The following is a 17580-nucleotide window of genomic DNA, read 5'->3' on the forward strand; positions in this document are numbered from 1 at the left end:
GTGGAGGGGAAGGGAGAAAACAAATTGTTTAAATAGGGATACAGGTGGACCCATTACAACAATGAGATGTACAAGTCGTTATGTCGAAAAAGGAACTTTATAACTTTGGAGCAGGGAGGGGGCGGGGGAGATGGGAAGGGGAGACAAAGGAGGAAGCAACAATGCTTGATAAGAAATGTACTCATTACCTTGCTCATGTAATTGTAACCCCTCTGTACGATATTTTCACAATAAAAAAATTCTTCTGATCCTATTCATCTATTAAATGAGTTAATAATAGTACCTTCATCATATAGTTGTAACAGACATGAATTAACATATAAAGTGAATACTATACTATAATAGTATTATTATATAATAACAATAAGGGAGTAATTCTGGCAAGAGGCATAGACAATGACTATTTTGTGAGCTTTTTCCTAGAATTCCTAAGTGATCACCAATCAATATAAAATGCTTTAAATAAGAACAATGAAATGAATTTGATTTCATTCTCTTATATCACATACATATATAATGTGCTTTGATTGGATTAGTTGTCCCATTTCCCCCATGTTTTACAATTTTCAACATGTTTTATTGTTCTATTTTTATATATGCATATAAAGCAACTCAGTCATATCCACCCATCATCATCATCTTTCACCTTTCCTTAGTCTCTTGTTCCCACTAAACAAAATCCCCCCTTTAAGATCTATCCTTTTTGTAGATTTCACAAATGAGATAAGATATGCTGTATATATCAATCTGACAGAATACTTAACCTGATCTTTAGAAGATCTATTTTCCAGCCAATGACATTTCATTCCCTCCATGGCTGAGTTATATTCCATTGTGTATATATACAACAGGTGACACTTATACTGATTCCAACATTTGACTATTTTGACCAGAGTCACTATAAACATGTATATGAAGCTGTCTCTATTTTATGCTGACAAATTCTTTTCTATATATGCCCAGGAATGGTATAGAAGGATTGAATGGAAGTTTTAAATTTGGTTTTTCTGAGAAACCTCTAAACTGATTTCCTAGCGGTTGCATTGATTATATTTCTATCAACAGTGCTGAAGAGTTCCTTTAAAAAATATTTAAATATCTATAAGTAGTTGTACAAAGAAAGTGCCATTGAACAGAGTTCCCTTAAAAAATGTTTAAATATCTGTAAGTAGTTGTACAAAGGAAGTGGCATTTAACAAAGCAGTTTATGAATATAATACATCTTGATCAATGTCAGTCACCCCTTCCATCATTTTCACTACTTGACCCTTCCCTCGTTCTTAATTTTGTAGAATACACATTGAATTCTTGACTGAAAGCTCCTTCACCTTCTCTGTTTCATTTGTCTATCCCACTCCCCATAACCCTACCCCACCTCATTCAAGTAGTCACGTTTCCTTGTATTCATTTTGCTGAACATTGCCTTTATAAGAAATTATACTATATGAGTTTTCCTTTGAGTCTCCCATATTTCAGTGAATACATTTTTTTTTTTTTTTTGTCGGTTGTGGGCCTGAACTCTGGGCCTGGGCGCTGTCCCTCAGCTCTTCAGCTCAAGGTTAGCCCTCTACCACTTGAGCCACAGCGCCACTTCCGGCTTTTTCTGCTTATGTGATGCTGAGGAATCGAACCCAGGGCCTCATGCATGCAAGGCAAGCATTCTACCACCTTCCCAGCCCCAGTGAATACATTTTATACACTTGTATACCACTTAATAACTTACTTATTAGTGTATAAGCTAAATCTAGCTTCTATATATGAGGGAAAATATACAGTAACCTTTGTCTCTCTATACCTGATTAAATCCACTTAACATAATTTTTACAGGTCTTTCCAGTTCTTTACAAATAATACAAAATTATTCTTTCTGACAGATGAGTAAAATTTCCTTATGCATATATACCACATTTTCTTTTTCTTTTCTTTTTTTTTGCCTTTTATACCACATTTTCTTGATCCATTCATTCACTGAGCAGCATTGCCTACTGTACCTTCCTTTTTCCCAGTATTCTTTGACAACATTTGTTGCTGTTTATTTTCCTGATGATAGCCATTATAACTAGCATCATTTTGATTTGTATTTCTTTTATGAATACAGGTATTGAACAGTTTTCACGTACTTATTATGTATTTGTTTATTAAACACCTGTCTATTCATTTTCCTATTTTGTACTATTTGTAATACTATTATTTTATATTATTATTTGTTAATTCAGTATTTAATTTTTTGAGCTTTATATATTTTGGCTATTAATTCTTTGATTAATAAGTGGGATTTTTTCTATTCTGTATTCTGGTAGTTATTTTCTAAAATATGCAAAAGTTTTTCATTATGTTGCAATCCCATTTGTCAATTCTTTCTATTACTTCCTATCCAGAAGATCATTTGCCTATGCCTGTATCTTCAAGTGTTTTTTTTTTCTATTTTCCTATAATAGTTTCAAAAGTTTTGGTCTTACACTAAGATCTTTATTCCATTTTAAACTGATTCTTGTGCAGAGTGAGAGATAGGGATCTGTTGTTAATCTTCTATATGTGGATATCTACTGTTCCCAATACTTTATTGAAGACTGTCTTTTCTCCCTCATATGGTTTTTGCACCTTTGTCAAAAAATAATATGACTGTAGCTGTATGTATTTATATGTCCTGTGTTGTATTCCATTAGTCTATATGTCTGTTTTGTGCCAGTACCATGCTATATTTATTATTTTGTCTCCACAGCACCATTTGAAATCCAGCATTGGAATAGCTCTAGTAAGCAGTGAGTTGGCTTTTAAGTGGAAAAGCAAATTATTTTTTATTCTTTTATAACAAATATTTTAAAATATTATTTTCCTTTCTAGCAACTTGTTTCTTATTTGTGCATCATCTTGACTCAGATCACTGCAACTAAATTGCAAGATTAAAATCTACAAACTTTCTGACTCATTCCAATGATTAAATGGCTTTAAAACACTAGTACTAAATACGTGCATGATGTTTCCAAGGTAATAAAACAGATTTTGAAATTAATCATGTTAAGAAATAAATCATATGTAACTGATGAAAAATAAACCTTGTATAGATAATTTTAAATATTAACAAGAAGACATAACTGCTAGAGGTAATACAAACCAGCTACATGGGAAGGCTTTCTCTTTCATTAACAATACTTCTCACACAGAAGAAGCCATTTTTTCTATCAAAAGCCCATAATCTAAAAAGTAAGTGTTCATAGTAGGGTGTGGAGCAAGTGAAAGGAAGTGTTTCAACAAATAGTAATGTTTGTAAGAAGGCTGCCAGGATGATTTTCTCAAAAGAAAACTACTCACAAAGTCCAAATTTACCAACAGATACAGTGATGAGCGATCTAGTAACATGAATCAGATAGTATCTATGATCAAATCTGCAGAGGTAATACAATATGTTTTATATCCTCCATTATTGAACTTGATGCTGCAACATACTGTTTTAAGATCATTATTCTAGCCAGGCACCGGTGGCTCACACTTGTAATCCTAGCTACTCAGGATGCTGAGATCTGAGACTGACAGTTCGAAGCTAGCCTAGGCAGGAAAGTCTATGAGACTCTTACCTACAATTAATGACCAGAAAACTGGAAGTGGTACTGTGGCTTAAGTGGTAGAGTGTTCGCCTTGAGCTGAAGAGCTCAAGGACAACACTGAGGCTCAGAGTTCAAGCCCCATGGCTGACCAAAAAAAAAAAAAAATCCTTATTCTAACAGCAATAAACATTTTGGTCTATGGTCCTCCCAAATTACATGAATCAAAATTATTAGAACTGTGGGATTCAGATGTGTAGAAAAACAAACTGTTCAAAGGAATTGCTAAGTATTATATCAGATAGTTCATAAATTACTCATCTAATTGCCGTAAAACAAACTACTCCAAATCTTAAAACAAAAAAAAATCATTTATTAGCTCATGATTCTACAATTTCATCTATGCTTAGCTAAGAAGATGACATTCTAGCTGGAATGACTCAAGCACCTTGCATTCATAAAGGAAGCTATGTTCCAAGAGGACAAGCTCCAATGTGTAAACATCTAACAAGGCCCTGCTTTCATATCTATTGATATTCAACCAGCTACAGAGAATGGAAAAAGGTAAGACATAGTTCTTCACAAAATCCAGGAGCAAACACAGTTAAGGGTCTTCTACCTCAGGAATATCCTTCATTTGGTGCCTTTTCTATTCCTTGAACTTGTTCTCTACTTTTGTTCATGACTCTTGGCTCTGCCTATAGGCTTTGGGCTATTGTTGTACTGAAATACCTCAGCCTCATGCTTGTTAGACAGGCCCTCTATTCTACCATTTAAGCTGCACCTCCAGCCCAAGACCAGATCGCTTTTAAATAGAAATGTTTCTCTTCACAATAATTTAGGAAACCAAAGACTTTTTCTTTTTTATTTGTTTCTAATTTTTATTTCTTAGCTTCCAGGGCAAAGAATTTTTTTCATTAATGCCATCAATATAGATTTTAAAATTCCTATGTTCACATACTGCTATTACTTTTCTTTTACAGTTCTCTAAAAAAATGAACTCACACATTGTTCTCTCGTTGATAGCTTTCTACACTTCTATTGTCTTTCCAGCCATTCTTAATCTTTCTAAAAATGTGAAATGCCTGAACCCCCATGAAACTAGAGTAAAGGTGATGTACAAAGATGTTAGAGTTACATAAGTCAAGTAATGAGTACATTTCTTTTTGAATAGGGTCACCTCTTCCCTTGTTTACTCCCAGTATTTTTTCCTCCCAACCCTTCTCCCCCCCGCAAGTTGTATAGTTCATTTAGAACATAGTGTCTAGTGAGTATCACTGCTGAATTAGTTCACCCTTTTTTCCCACCATTTCTGTGCCAAAGACCTTTAAAAAAACAAAAACTGAGCAACCCTTTACAAACTAATTTGAGTCCCCTAGAACTTTTAGACTTCTCATTAATCTAATTGGGGTTCATTCTACTGTCACCTAGCCCAGCACTCATGAGGGTGTGCACGCACACACACACACACACACACACACACTACAAACATGTATTTCCAAAGGAGATCTTTACTGCAAATGTGTCAAAGGCTGCTGTGGCACAAAATCCTTAAGAGTCTCAGTTTCATCTAACTGGAAGAACTTATTAAATACCACTTCAAATCTTTTTGATATCTTAGTAAAAAGTCTTTCAGTACAGATTTGATCTTTGCCCTAAGCCATTTCTTACTCTGAGAATCTTCCCTCATAAACATTGGAAATGAAAATTAGTTATATTTTCTACACCAGAAAATCTTAGACATCTTATGTTTCTTCTCATTTCTGCCTTAAGTTCATCTCCTTCTTTCTATCAACTTATATAAAGTTATAAGAAAACAATTGAAAAAAAAAGGCAACTCTCACTTTCAATACTCTGCCTAGAAATCTCCCTCCTCAGTGCAATTCCAAAGTTCACTATGTATATATTCTATTTCCAAATTCCTGCAGATGACGGGAAGTTGTCTCAACACAAGTCACCACCATTTAGTCTCGAACAACAGCTCCCTTACCACCTTTATTATTTCTATTAGCAGATACCTGTCATTTGTCCAGACTCTACAACAACCCTCTCATCATTTCTTCAGCCTCCCAAAAACCAGCTGGTCCCAAAATTAACATTATATTTTAGGTTTTCATTATGATACAACCCCACTATTTTTTTCTTCAATCATCAATCACTCCAAATCTATGTCTTATGGATCCATATGCAGAAAACTAAAAGTGGATCCTTGTTTGTCACCAGGCACTAATATCAACTCAAAGTTGTCCAAGACCTCAACATCAGACCTGAAACTTTGAAATTACTGAAAGAGACAATAGGAGAAACACTAGAACTTATAGGCACAGGAAGAAACTTTTTGAAAAGAATCCCCCCAGGGGCAAAACAGATAGGAGAGAGATTTCACAAATGGAATTACGTCAAAATAAAAACTTTCTGCACACCAAAGGACATAGTTACTAAACTAAAAAGACAGCTATTAGAAGACCGTTACCAGGATCACATACAACAAAGGACTACTATCCAAAATATAGAAGAAGCTCAAGAAATTATGTGGTGCCGAGGAATCAAACCCAGGGCCTCATTCAGGTAGCAAGCATTCTACCACTGAGCCACCTTTCCAATCCTACATAAATATTTCAAAGTACTAAAGATATGATTTTAAGTTCCTAGGTCTTAAAATGTTGCTCATGAATCTTAATTAAGACATACCCTCCTCCCAGTAATGGTGATAAAAACAGCCCCAAGGAATACATTGACTGAAAAGGGAATTTCTTACACAAAGAAGAAATGGCCTTCTTATACCTCATACTGAACATATTGCTTGAAGCCCTGTGGCAAGCCCACATGTAAAATTATAGAATCAAAAGCTAACATGTTCCACTTCCCTAGTTATAGCTCAATTTGAGCTCCTTCAACCTTTCAAGCCTCCCTCCAGCAACAAAGTAGCATTTTAAACTACAGGTCATGACCAATGAGTGAGTCATAGAATCAATTTATCGGGTTGCAACCAGAACTGAAAATATCAGAGGGCATTACACATAATGATGATAATTATGGCTTAGGTGTTGTTATATGAAACTTTTGTTTCAGTTGTGCATATGTGTGTATAATGCAAAACTGTATTAGTTATTATGAGTCATAAGAGGGTTGAAATGTCTGCCATAAAAAAAATTGATGGCTTCATCAAGAAGATAAAAAGTTTTCAGGAGAATAGGGCAGAAATGCCCTCAATGTCTAAGAAAAAATTTAACAATGATAGTTCTATTTTATATCTCTGCAAAGTTTAATTATTCAGGTACTTCAATGCTTCAAAGAACAAATTTAATATGCATTTATTCAGCATCTCTGTGAATGGGTAGGTGAGAGGAATATGATCCCTTTCTTTTAAAAAGCTAACAAAGTAGGTTTAGCATTAATCTATGAAATACCTAGAGGATAAGAGAAAAGACTGTACAATCATAAGTTAAACTTACAATACTGTAGGATTTCAGATATGTGAATGACAGAATTAAGAAAAGCTATAAAAAAAAGAAGACAGAACTTATGGATAGCCTTAAAGGGAACACAGATACGATAAAACAGAAGAGCAGATTTAGCAATGAGTCTTGTTATACAGTCAAAATAGCCTCAGTGCCTATGAAAAGAATCCCAAAAGCTCCATGGCATACACGAGTGTACTGACTCCACAGTCATTCAGAAAACCAGGTTCTTTTGATCTTATGCATCTAAGATGCCCTGGGCATCTTAGCCTCTGCTGCACTGTGGATACACACAGAAGTCCCCATTTTACAAGAGCACCATTTGGAATTTCTCTATTTTATGGTGGCATGAAAGCTATAAGCACTAAGTAGAAAACTTAGAACCTTGAATTTTGATCTTTTCCCATGCTAGATAATATATATTATAATACTCTCTAGATATGGGCCTCAGCACTGAGCTATAGCTCCAAGTCAGTCTGGTATAACCAATATAGCAATATATCATGGTGTTTTTGACATCTTCAGAAGCATACCTATGGTATGTAAACAAACCAGTCCTGAGCCATGCCCTGTCCTTCTGGCATTATAGTTCAAGAACCAAGATTCCACATGCACAAGGCCAGCTACTAGGCAATTAGTAACCACTGCTCAAAAACTATTCAAACTTGCCTATTTAACTCAGGAGGCTGAGATCTAGAGGATAACAGTTCGATGCCAGTCTAGGCAGTAAAGATTCTCAAGATTCTGTCTCCAAAACAACCAGTAAAAAGCTTGTCTAAAGGCATAGCTCAAATGGTAGCAAGTATTAGGCCCCTACTTCAAATCCTAGTACTGCCAAAGGAAGGAAAAGAGGGAAAGAGGGAGGGAAGGAGGAAGAGAGAGAAGCAAAGCCAAGCACTGCTAGCTCATGCCTGTAATCCTGCTCAGGAGGCTGAGATGTGAGGATCGTGGTTCAAAGCCAGCCCAGGCAGGAAAGTCCATGAGACTCTTATCTCCAATTAACTACCAGAAAACCAGAAATGGTGCTGTGACTCAAGTGGTACAGCATTGGCCTTGAGCTGAAGAGCTCAGGGACAGTACCCAGGCCCAGAGATCAAGCCTCACTACTGACATAAAAAGAAAAAACAAGAAAAATTAAGAGAGAGAGAGAAGCAAGAAAGAGAGGGAGGGAGATAGGGAGAGGAGAAAGAAATATTCAAATGAGCCAGTTCTAAACTGTTCACCCGGCTCTGCCTTGCCTTTCCAAAGTCACTTTCTGGGTGGGGGTGGGGAGCATTCTCAAGGCTAAAACATGTAGTTTGGTATCATTTTTAAAATAAGCATAAATGTGCCATTCTATTGCTACTATAATCCTAGAAAGCCTGCATGGAAATATTTAATGTGAAAGAGGCATGATATATGCAAACTACTGTCAAATAAACCATAGGAAATGTTTACATGTATATATTCATACATATATGTGTGTATGTGTGCATACATCTGTATATATATACATATGTGTACATATACACATATAGAGATAAAGATACAGAAGGAGAGGGAATGAGGGAGGGAGGAAGGGAAGTAAATCCACAAAGAGAAGAGTTGAGCGAAAATAAATGTGGCAAAATATTGAGCAGTGATATATCTGGGTAGAAAACTCAGGGAGTTCTCTACACTACTTATAACTTTTGTGTAAATCTAAAATTACTTCAAATTATTTCATTTTTTTTATTTACTTCTTCACTTGATTCCTTTTTTTTTATGGGGATGGAACCTTGCTGTATAGTCCACACTAGCCTCAAAATCATGATCCTCCTTCCTAATTTAGCCTCCTTAGTGTTGGGATTACAAGTCTGTTACCAGCATGCTCAGCCTGGTGACATTTTTAAAAGCTGTAATAAACCCAGTATTTAAATAACAGATATAACCCTAGCTATATGAAATAGAAGTGTATAGTTACTCTCATGGGAAGTAAGGGAAAAATCCATGAAGGAACATTATAAAGTTATTACTCACCAACTGCTTCAGAATAGCATATGTTTGCTGCTATAAGTACAAACTAATCTATCTGAATAATCTGTTAATAATAGGTTATGAAACTACATAAAGCCTCTAACATCCTAAGGGGTAAACTCCTCAAGTGAGATTTCAGCACCAAAGGTAATTTGGAAGGAAAGCACACAAGTAAACCCATATGGCATTAAATCCTGGCTTCCTTCAAAGTTGGCCTCAGCTGACTAAAGAGAGCCAGAACATAGAGGAGTCAGCACAGAAGGTGATGTGTGCCAGGTACTTCCCAGCATCTAGGAAGGGCAAATTCAGCAGGTAATATAAAACTCCCTAACTGGACCTTAAATGCTAGTGTATAAATCACAATATACCTCGTTCCTTGAGAGTGTGTATGAAGCTTCTAAGAATGTCGAAATAACAGTTACAATCAACAATGAGGAGGGTGTATTATGTAGTCTACTGTATGTTTAAATATTTAAAAACAGAAAGAGGCTGAAAAAGGAAAAGAGCCTCTTTGTTTACATTTTTGACAGAACTTTTAATTTTAAACTCAGCAGGAAACAAGGTAATGGCTGCAGAGAGTTAGGTGGGAGTCTAAGCGGTTTATTACAAACCAGTTTTTGTAGTCTCATACATAGGTAGCTGAGTGTCAAGACAATTTCAAATCAATGAATATATTGTTCGTGAACAAACACCTCAAATGCAGAATAAATTCTATTCTCCCTCATATTCCCTAATTTTTTTTAAATCTATGCTGCATAAATATATCAGAAGTCTGAGTTACAGAGATAGTATAGTACGGTGATGTTTTCAAGTATTTTCCCCCGGGCTGTGCAAAATCGCAAATGGGAAATGGTAGACTACATAAAAAATACAAAGCAATTGCAATAATAATAAGATAATGGTACTTAAAATTATTCCTCTCACTTGCTTTATAAAATTTTAAATCTCAATTTTAAATGCAGGAAGCATACACCTTCTATCAGAACCAGTGACCCTGCTGCAGGCATTCTCACTCAAAAAAAAATCTAAAACTTTGGTGTGAGGTCATTAAACTATTCCTAGGGCACCCTTTTACTCTAAAAGCCTCTGTAAGCCATTGAAGTTCTAATTTGAATAATTGCATTCCACCTACATAAATTCCCTCTGTAGTTTCAACTGTATGCAATATCAGTCTTCATTTCCTGAATTAAATTAATGCCGTGTAATATGGTGCTTCTATTTTTTTAAAAAAAGTGCATCTACTTTCGTAGGTAACCTTTCAACAACCAGTAGAAATGATTCATGTGCACCAGAGGGGAATAGGTCAATATGAATAATCATTAACCAGCAATTTGTGCCAGTATTCATTGTGTGCCGAGCATTGCAAAGGGGAGAGCTCATCCAGTAAAATGGCTGCACCTATACAGCTTTATGCAAAAATAAAACGTTTCATAGACTGAATACTATTTTCCGTTGAATTAATCATTGTATCATTAAAACTTTTAGCTTCATGTATGACTTACCTTCAACTCCCTGAGACTCCCAATGTTTGATCATCCCATTCTTCTATTTAGATACTTAATGAGTTGTAAATTAGTACAGGAAAACATAATAACTTAAGCAAAGAACTGCTATATGTGTGTGTGTGTGTGTGTGTGCGTGCGCGCGTGCGCATGTGTGTGTGTGTACACTAAGTAAAGAGCCTTTGGAATCTGGCTCAACTGGGAAAATTTAAAGACAAGAATTTATTCCAATATTCAAAAATTCAACACAACCTATGGTCTACACTTGTGCAGTTCATCAAAGCTATACATCACCATGATGTTTTCAAATACACTAAAATGTTACTACTCTTCAAATTTTATTTCATCATTCTGCTTTTAAATAATTTCACATATAACATATTACCTACTGAAATCACAAATGAAATAATCTGTTGTACTTGCAGTTGGTGTCAAATTCATAAAACATAGACCTAACATAACAAATGTACACTTTCCTTTCTTTTCAGAATATCCATTCCATTAATAAAAGTACACTTTCGTTTGGGAAATATCACCAGTACTTCACCCCCAATTCTCACAGACAGTGCAGTTAAAATAGATGCCTTCACTTTCTCACTGATCAATCAACCTAGAACAGAGGTAGAGCCTGTACCTGTTGAAAGCTAGACCAATCATAGTACCTAAGCCTGATAGCCAAAGTTGATCTGTCTATTGGTAAAGATAAGAGAATATGATCAAAGTTGAAACCATCACAGTCTTCCAAAGTAGGAAAAAAAACTAATAGGGACAATGTAAGTGCTCACACCCTTAATTCACAACCTGTTACCCACCAAAAGTCTCTCTCCTCCTTTGTCAACAACGTGTGGAAAGTGGATTCCCTTTAGTTCCTAATTACTAGAGGAGAAAATCCCAAGAGGGGAATGTCTCTAGGGGCCAAATGATTGTTTCTGTATTCTGCTGATCTGATCTTATATGGGAAAATTTCCTGAAACAATGAGGAATCAATTTCTTTAAAATACCAGTTTGTTACCATAAATAACAACAACAACAACAAAAAGAAATATTAGACCTCAGACTAATCCAACTAACTAATAAAATGTCTCTTCTTTTCTCTGTCAGTGATTAGCCCAAATTTGCCCTTGTCACTTGGATTTTTCAAACTGAAATCATAAAGCAAAAGAAGTGATCTCTCTCAGGTTATGATGAAACTGTGCATCTTATGGCATGGAAGTTGTCAACATCCATGCACAGAAAGCTGATCTGAAAGCTCTTAGCCAAGATGCAGACTCAAGCACAACTTAGAAACAGAGAGAAGACTGTACATTCTGGCAGTAGTTAAGTCCTGGTTCCAGATGTCTCTGATAACTGCCATAGCCTGCCCTCCTTGGGGAACATAGTAAGCGTTTCAATAAACCCCTTTTTATACCCAAGTAAATTCAACCTATTTTCCTATAATCAGTATCCAAGGGAATTCTATGTAATATACCAGACAAATATTGGAGAAATAAATTTTACTTCTTAGAAATAAGGGGTCTAGGAATAATGCAAAAAATCTAATGCAGGGCTGGGATGTAACTCAGTGGCAAAGCACTTGCCTAGCAAGTGCAATATCCTGGGTTTGATCCCTAGTACCAAAAAAGAAAAAGAACAAAAAAAAAAAATACAGTTAAAAAAACAAACAAACAAACAAACCACAAAAAACCCTTTAAAAAAACAAAGGAGGAGGCAACAATGCTTGATAAGAAATGTACTCATTACCTTGCTCATGTGATTGTAACCTCTCCATACAGAATTTTCACAATAAAAAACTTATTTTAAAAAAATCTAAGCATGTGCAGATTCAAAGCAGAAAAAAAAAAAAAAGCTTGGCATCCCTGACTCCATTTGACATCTGTCTCTTTTACTAAGAATCTCTCTCCCTTCAATCACTTTGGTTCCCAGAAAGGACAGGACAAATCGATAACATCTGATCCTAAAAGGATTTCTTTACAGAAGATGGTATCATTTAGAAAATTTACTTAGTCCTCTACAATTCTTAAGGAAAAAAAAAATCAAACTACAAACTCAGAAAACTATTTGATAGTTATTGCTATTCATCTCTCTTCCAATTATAATAGCACAATATTTAAGGCCTTATAAAGAAATGTAGGATTGGGCATAATGGAGCATGCCTTTTAATCCTAGCACTCAGGAGTTACAAGCAGGAATATACAATGCTTGCAGTCAGCCTGGTAATAGCAATGTGAAGTCCAGTATCAGTTACATTGTAAAACTTTGTCGGAAGAGAGGGTAGAAGGGAATGAATTTAGTAAAGTGAAATTTTAGTTTAAAGCCTTTTAAAACCTCTCCATTCCCAGCATACAAATAATGAGCACTCATTTCAAGTGCTTGAGAAGCAATACAGCATGTGCTCTAAAGAAAAAAATGAAATTCATTTTCACCTGCATAGATGCTCCTTCCACTCTTGCCACACAGGCAACCCGATCCAAGAAAGTCACTGCCACCGGCACTGCCACAAAGAAGCCTTTATAAAAGGCCTTGAAGTATCTCTTCACCCAGCCTTGTGCCTGTGCCATACCTAGATACACAAAGACAAGAAGTAGAAATTAGTCTCAAGAAAGGAGAGAACTACATACAACCTAAGAAAAGTAAGAGTGGGATAGTCTGCAGCTCAGTGATAGAAGATGTGGTTAGCATACACAAGGCCCTGATTTGATCCCCAGGACCAAAATAATACATACATACATACATACGTAACAGCAACTGATATATTTCACACTAATCCCTGTAACCATTAGAATAACATTTTACTTATACTCCCAAAGGGAAAAAGATTAGTTCACATTAATTCTTTTTAGTAGCTCAAGTCCACCAAACAACTTCAGTAGAAAATCCATCAATTTATCAATAAGCACTCCAAAAGCAAATCTTTTCCTATTGCTTACAATTATGGTAGAGCTGCAGAGCCTCACAGCTCTAAGAGAAATTTTGGTAGGGCATGTGCCTACCTGGCTGAAAAATATCCCAGCCCTTTTACAGCGTGTCCATGTGACTGGGTCTGATCAATGAAATACGAGCAGAACAACATACTTCTACTTTGTGCCCTCACAAACACCCCACTTCTCTATTTTATTACTATAAAATAACAATATGATGGTCTTATTACCTCTGCCCACCAGTCAAATTTTCTGTTATCCATTCCCCTACTGTTCCCCCTTGCTTCCTTTTCCTGAACATTAATTCAAGAACCCCTACATGATCAGTATATACCCTGAGAATGTCTGGTTTATGACACGCTGTGAAGATGATGTTCTGCTGGTTTGATTATTGGTTGCTCCTCTAGTTCCATTACCACTGCATTATAGTATGTCTCCCTCCCCCACCAGCACCATGACAATACCAGGAACTGGCTAAGCAAGGCAAAGTAGAAGAGGGAAGGGAAGCAGAATTCTTGGGAGATGTAGTAGTATCTTCTTTGAAAAGTCATACATAGTCCATTCACTTATTAATCTGCCTGATCTTCATTTCTTTCCTCTACTAAGAAAAGGGTGATTGATCTGAGAGTATAACTTATATTTTCTACCATTCACAGGCCACTGAATGAAGTCTTCTCTCTTCTGGTGTGGTTACTTGGCTCTGCATCTGATGGTTAACAAATCATGATTTGGCTTGGAAAAACTGAGTACCAGTAGGAGCAGCCATCTCAAGCTTTAAGACTAATGTTCGTTAAAAATAATAAAGCAACAAAATAGGAGAATCCTAGTTCCACACACTATGGGTCACTTGACTATCCTGTATGGGCCGCTCTCACACTGGTACTTCTGATATTACCTGTGAAAGCCAGAAAACTAGTTTGATGGCACTTGCTTCTTTGTCTGAACCAATCACAAGTGTGAAAATTTGATTTAGTCAGCTAATTTTTATAGAATTACATTTTAAAGTGGGAAAATACAAATTTGGCTCTGGCCTGATTTTATACTTCTCTCAGATTAATCACGGTGTGCCTAGGACTTTCTCAGACTTCTCACAGGTGTATCCCCAGCACTCTCAGTCTCTAGTAGGACAACCTTGCTATGATTGTGCAGACAGAAAAGAACAACACGCATCTTGTTACTTTCTTAATGGATGAGAGGGAAGGTCATGCCTAAGGTGTAACTGGTTTCTATACCTTTTTCAGGATCACTGAATAAAGGAAGCCCCTTGCATTGTCTTGACAATGTAAATACATGTACAGTCTACATCCTTCTTAGAGAGGGTGGTAGGACGTGATGGTGCTGTGACAAGAACTGCTGTGTCTTCTTTCAGACTAATAGTATATTATCCAAATTGGTCCTAATTAAGACAAAAATGAAATATATGATGGAGCAGGAAAGGAAGCTATTGCATGACAATTCAATACATATATCTCCAATCTGTAACCCTGTAACCATTTGACAACTCTTCAAACTTTCTAGGAATCAAGAGATACCTTAACTATCTTTTTTGGGGGGGGAGGGGGGAGGAGGTCTGTCATGGGGCTTGAACTCTGGGCTTGGGCGCTGTTCCTCAGCTCTTCAGCTCAAGGCCAGCGCTCTACCGCTTGAGCCACAGCACTACTTCCAGTTTTCTAGTGGTTTATTGGAGGTAAGAGTCTCATGGACTTTCCTACCGGGCTGGCTTTGAACTGTGATCCTCAGATCTCAGCCTCCTGAGTAGCTAGGATTACAGGCATGAGCCACAGGCACCGGCTTACCTTAACTATCTTATACAATGAAAAGTTAAACAGTGAGGGATCCAGTTGGGCCAAATGGGGCCAAACAAAGTCCTACAGGTGGATAATACTCCTGGCTAGGAAATGTAAATCATCATTTTGTTGGCTGTCTTACACAAGACAGGAGGGAGTAGATAAATAGGGAGGAAGTGAGACAGAGTCTAATAGACTCTTGACTTCTCTTTATTTAAAGTGAGAGACTAGATCAGATTAGGCTAAACAGTTATATAACACTATCACCAAACTTCTTCAGCCCTAAACCCACCATTCATTTTGCTTCCAAATGATCTAAAATTTCTTGTCCTCTTGAAAGCTGGTCCAGAAGGTTTAAAAACAGCAACCATACCAAGCATCAATCAAAAATGTATAGAACAGCACAGTATTCTAGGCTTCCTTTTTTAAGTGTACAGACTTAAGTGTCACACTATCAATAAGAGTAGTATTGTGACAATATTCATATTAAAAAAATGAAAGAAAAATAAGAACTATGAAACAAAGGGAAAAGATTAAGAAATATATTCATGATGATAAAGAATGGTAGACAGAAGTGAAAAGAAAAACAATATTTAGCACTTAGTAATCACTAAAAAGCAGAAATAGGCTGACTCAAATGGTAGAGTGTTTGTTTAATATATGTAAGGCAATGGATTCAAACCCTGGTATCACAAAAATGTATTAGATAAATAAATACACTCATACACTCCTAGCAGAACTATACTCAAGATTCTTTCTCAAGCATTAATTTCTAAAGATGTTACTCAGTGTGTTGTCTATTTAACCTGGAACTGCAAAACAAGGGGAGCATATGAAGAAATCATTTCACTATCACATGACATAAATTGTGATAGCTATAGAACCACTTTCAAAGAGTTTCTTATGAGAGACTACACCTCTCACTTTATTTTGATGAAATTCTTCCTTTAGAAGCCACATACAAGACAGGGCTACATGGTAGTGAAGAAGACCTTGACAGAGTGAGAAATCTGCCTGAGTTATAATCAAGAACAATGGATTTCTAACTTTTTACACGATATGACACATGAACAAAGTTTTATATAATAGCCCAGGAGTCACTAATACACACACACTATAGGAAGGAAGACAGTAGTAATAGGAAGGTTCCACAAAACAACACCATTATTAAATAATAGAGGATAATTTTAGCTGCTTGTTTTCTTTTTGTATAACACTGCTACTTGCAAATCAATAAATTAATTTTTATGGACCACTTGACTTATAGTTTTATCTAAACTGACCTATGAATATCCCAATCTCTAATTCCCTCTAAAATCTTTATATCATAGGGTGAAATATAATAATCTAAAGTAGTTAGTTTGGAGGTAACATGTATGAATGGTAAAGAATAAAGACCAGTAAGACTTTTCAAAATATATTACACATATCCTAACATTTACCCAAACCTATAATCTTTTATATCAAACTGAAAAAAATGTTACTGCAGACTAACTTTAGAAAATAAGCAATTTAAAATCATGTTTTCATTCCAACTCAGCTGTCAAACTGTAATCTTAAGTAAAATTGTTTAGAAGTCCTCACATCTGGTACCGAAGAAATATTTTTGGCCTAAGGTGCTATATGTTTCCACAAGCAGCTTCAACCAGGGTATCCTAAGACAGGATGCTTGCTTGACATGTTTCATTCATTCATACCAAACTTTCCATGGCGCCCCTAAATCAAACTAATTTCTCATCAGTGACATCTTTCACTTAGAACCAAAATACTTTTACTAACTCATTTCATACATCTCCATAGATATTTAATATATTTTTCCAAATGGACTGATTTACAAAAGTCCCACTTATCTTCTCCGTGACTTGGCAACAAACTAATAATTCTGGCATATTTATAGGATCAGTACTTTCAGGATGCAAAAAAATACGAATTTTCCTCAACATTAGATTTCATTAGCTTAATCTCTCTGAAAATAATTCTGACTAAAAGTTCTACCAGTCAAATATCATGCTTTAAATAAGTTTCATGACTCTCACAATGTTCATTTTCAGGGTTTCCCAAAATACAAATAAATGAATAAATCCAAAGATTACAGATAGTAATATATGAATCTGCAAATTATTGTTTCATGTACATAGGAAAAAATCTATACTTAGCTACTATGTACAAGAGAAAAGAAACAGCTCTAAACTAAACATTACTTCCCCATTTACCAGTTAGATTATCAAGTTTATTTCAGTGGTCCACACTGATGTTAAAATCATAGGCCACTCTCAGATAACAATTCCAGGGCAATGTTTCCTAAGCCTGTCTTAATTGACATGATTATAAATGCAGACCCTTACTCCCAGCCAGATCTTCAAAATCTAACTTCC

At 35.8% G+C, this 17580-nt stretch overlaps 1 protein-coding gene across 1 annotated transcript in view; it reads right to left on the reverse strand.

Moving 5' to 3' along the window:
* Immp2l (inner mitochondrial membrane peptidase subunit 2) overlaps nucleotides 1-17580 on the reverse strand; it is an 850586-nt gene that overhangs the window by 796820 nt on the left and 36186 nt on the right. Inside the window, exon 3 of the mRNA XM_042684687.1 lies at nucleotides 12924-13060. Within this exon, the coding sequence (XP_042540621.1) occupies nucleotides 12924-13058 (135 nt within the window). The 5' untranslated portion in view covers nucleotides 13059-13060. The remainder of the gene's footprint in view (nucleotides 1-12923; nucleotides 13061-17580) is intronic.

The sequence above is a fragment of the Dipodomys spectabilis genome, unplaced genomic scaffold (assembly GCF_019054845.1).
Source record: "Dipodomys spectabilis isolate Male_0828 unplaced genomic scaffold, ASM1905484v1 ptg000089l, whole genome shotgun sequence".
NCBI lineage: Eukaryota > Metazoa > Chordata > Mammalia > Rodentia > Heteromyidae > Dipodomys > Dipodomys spectabilis.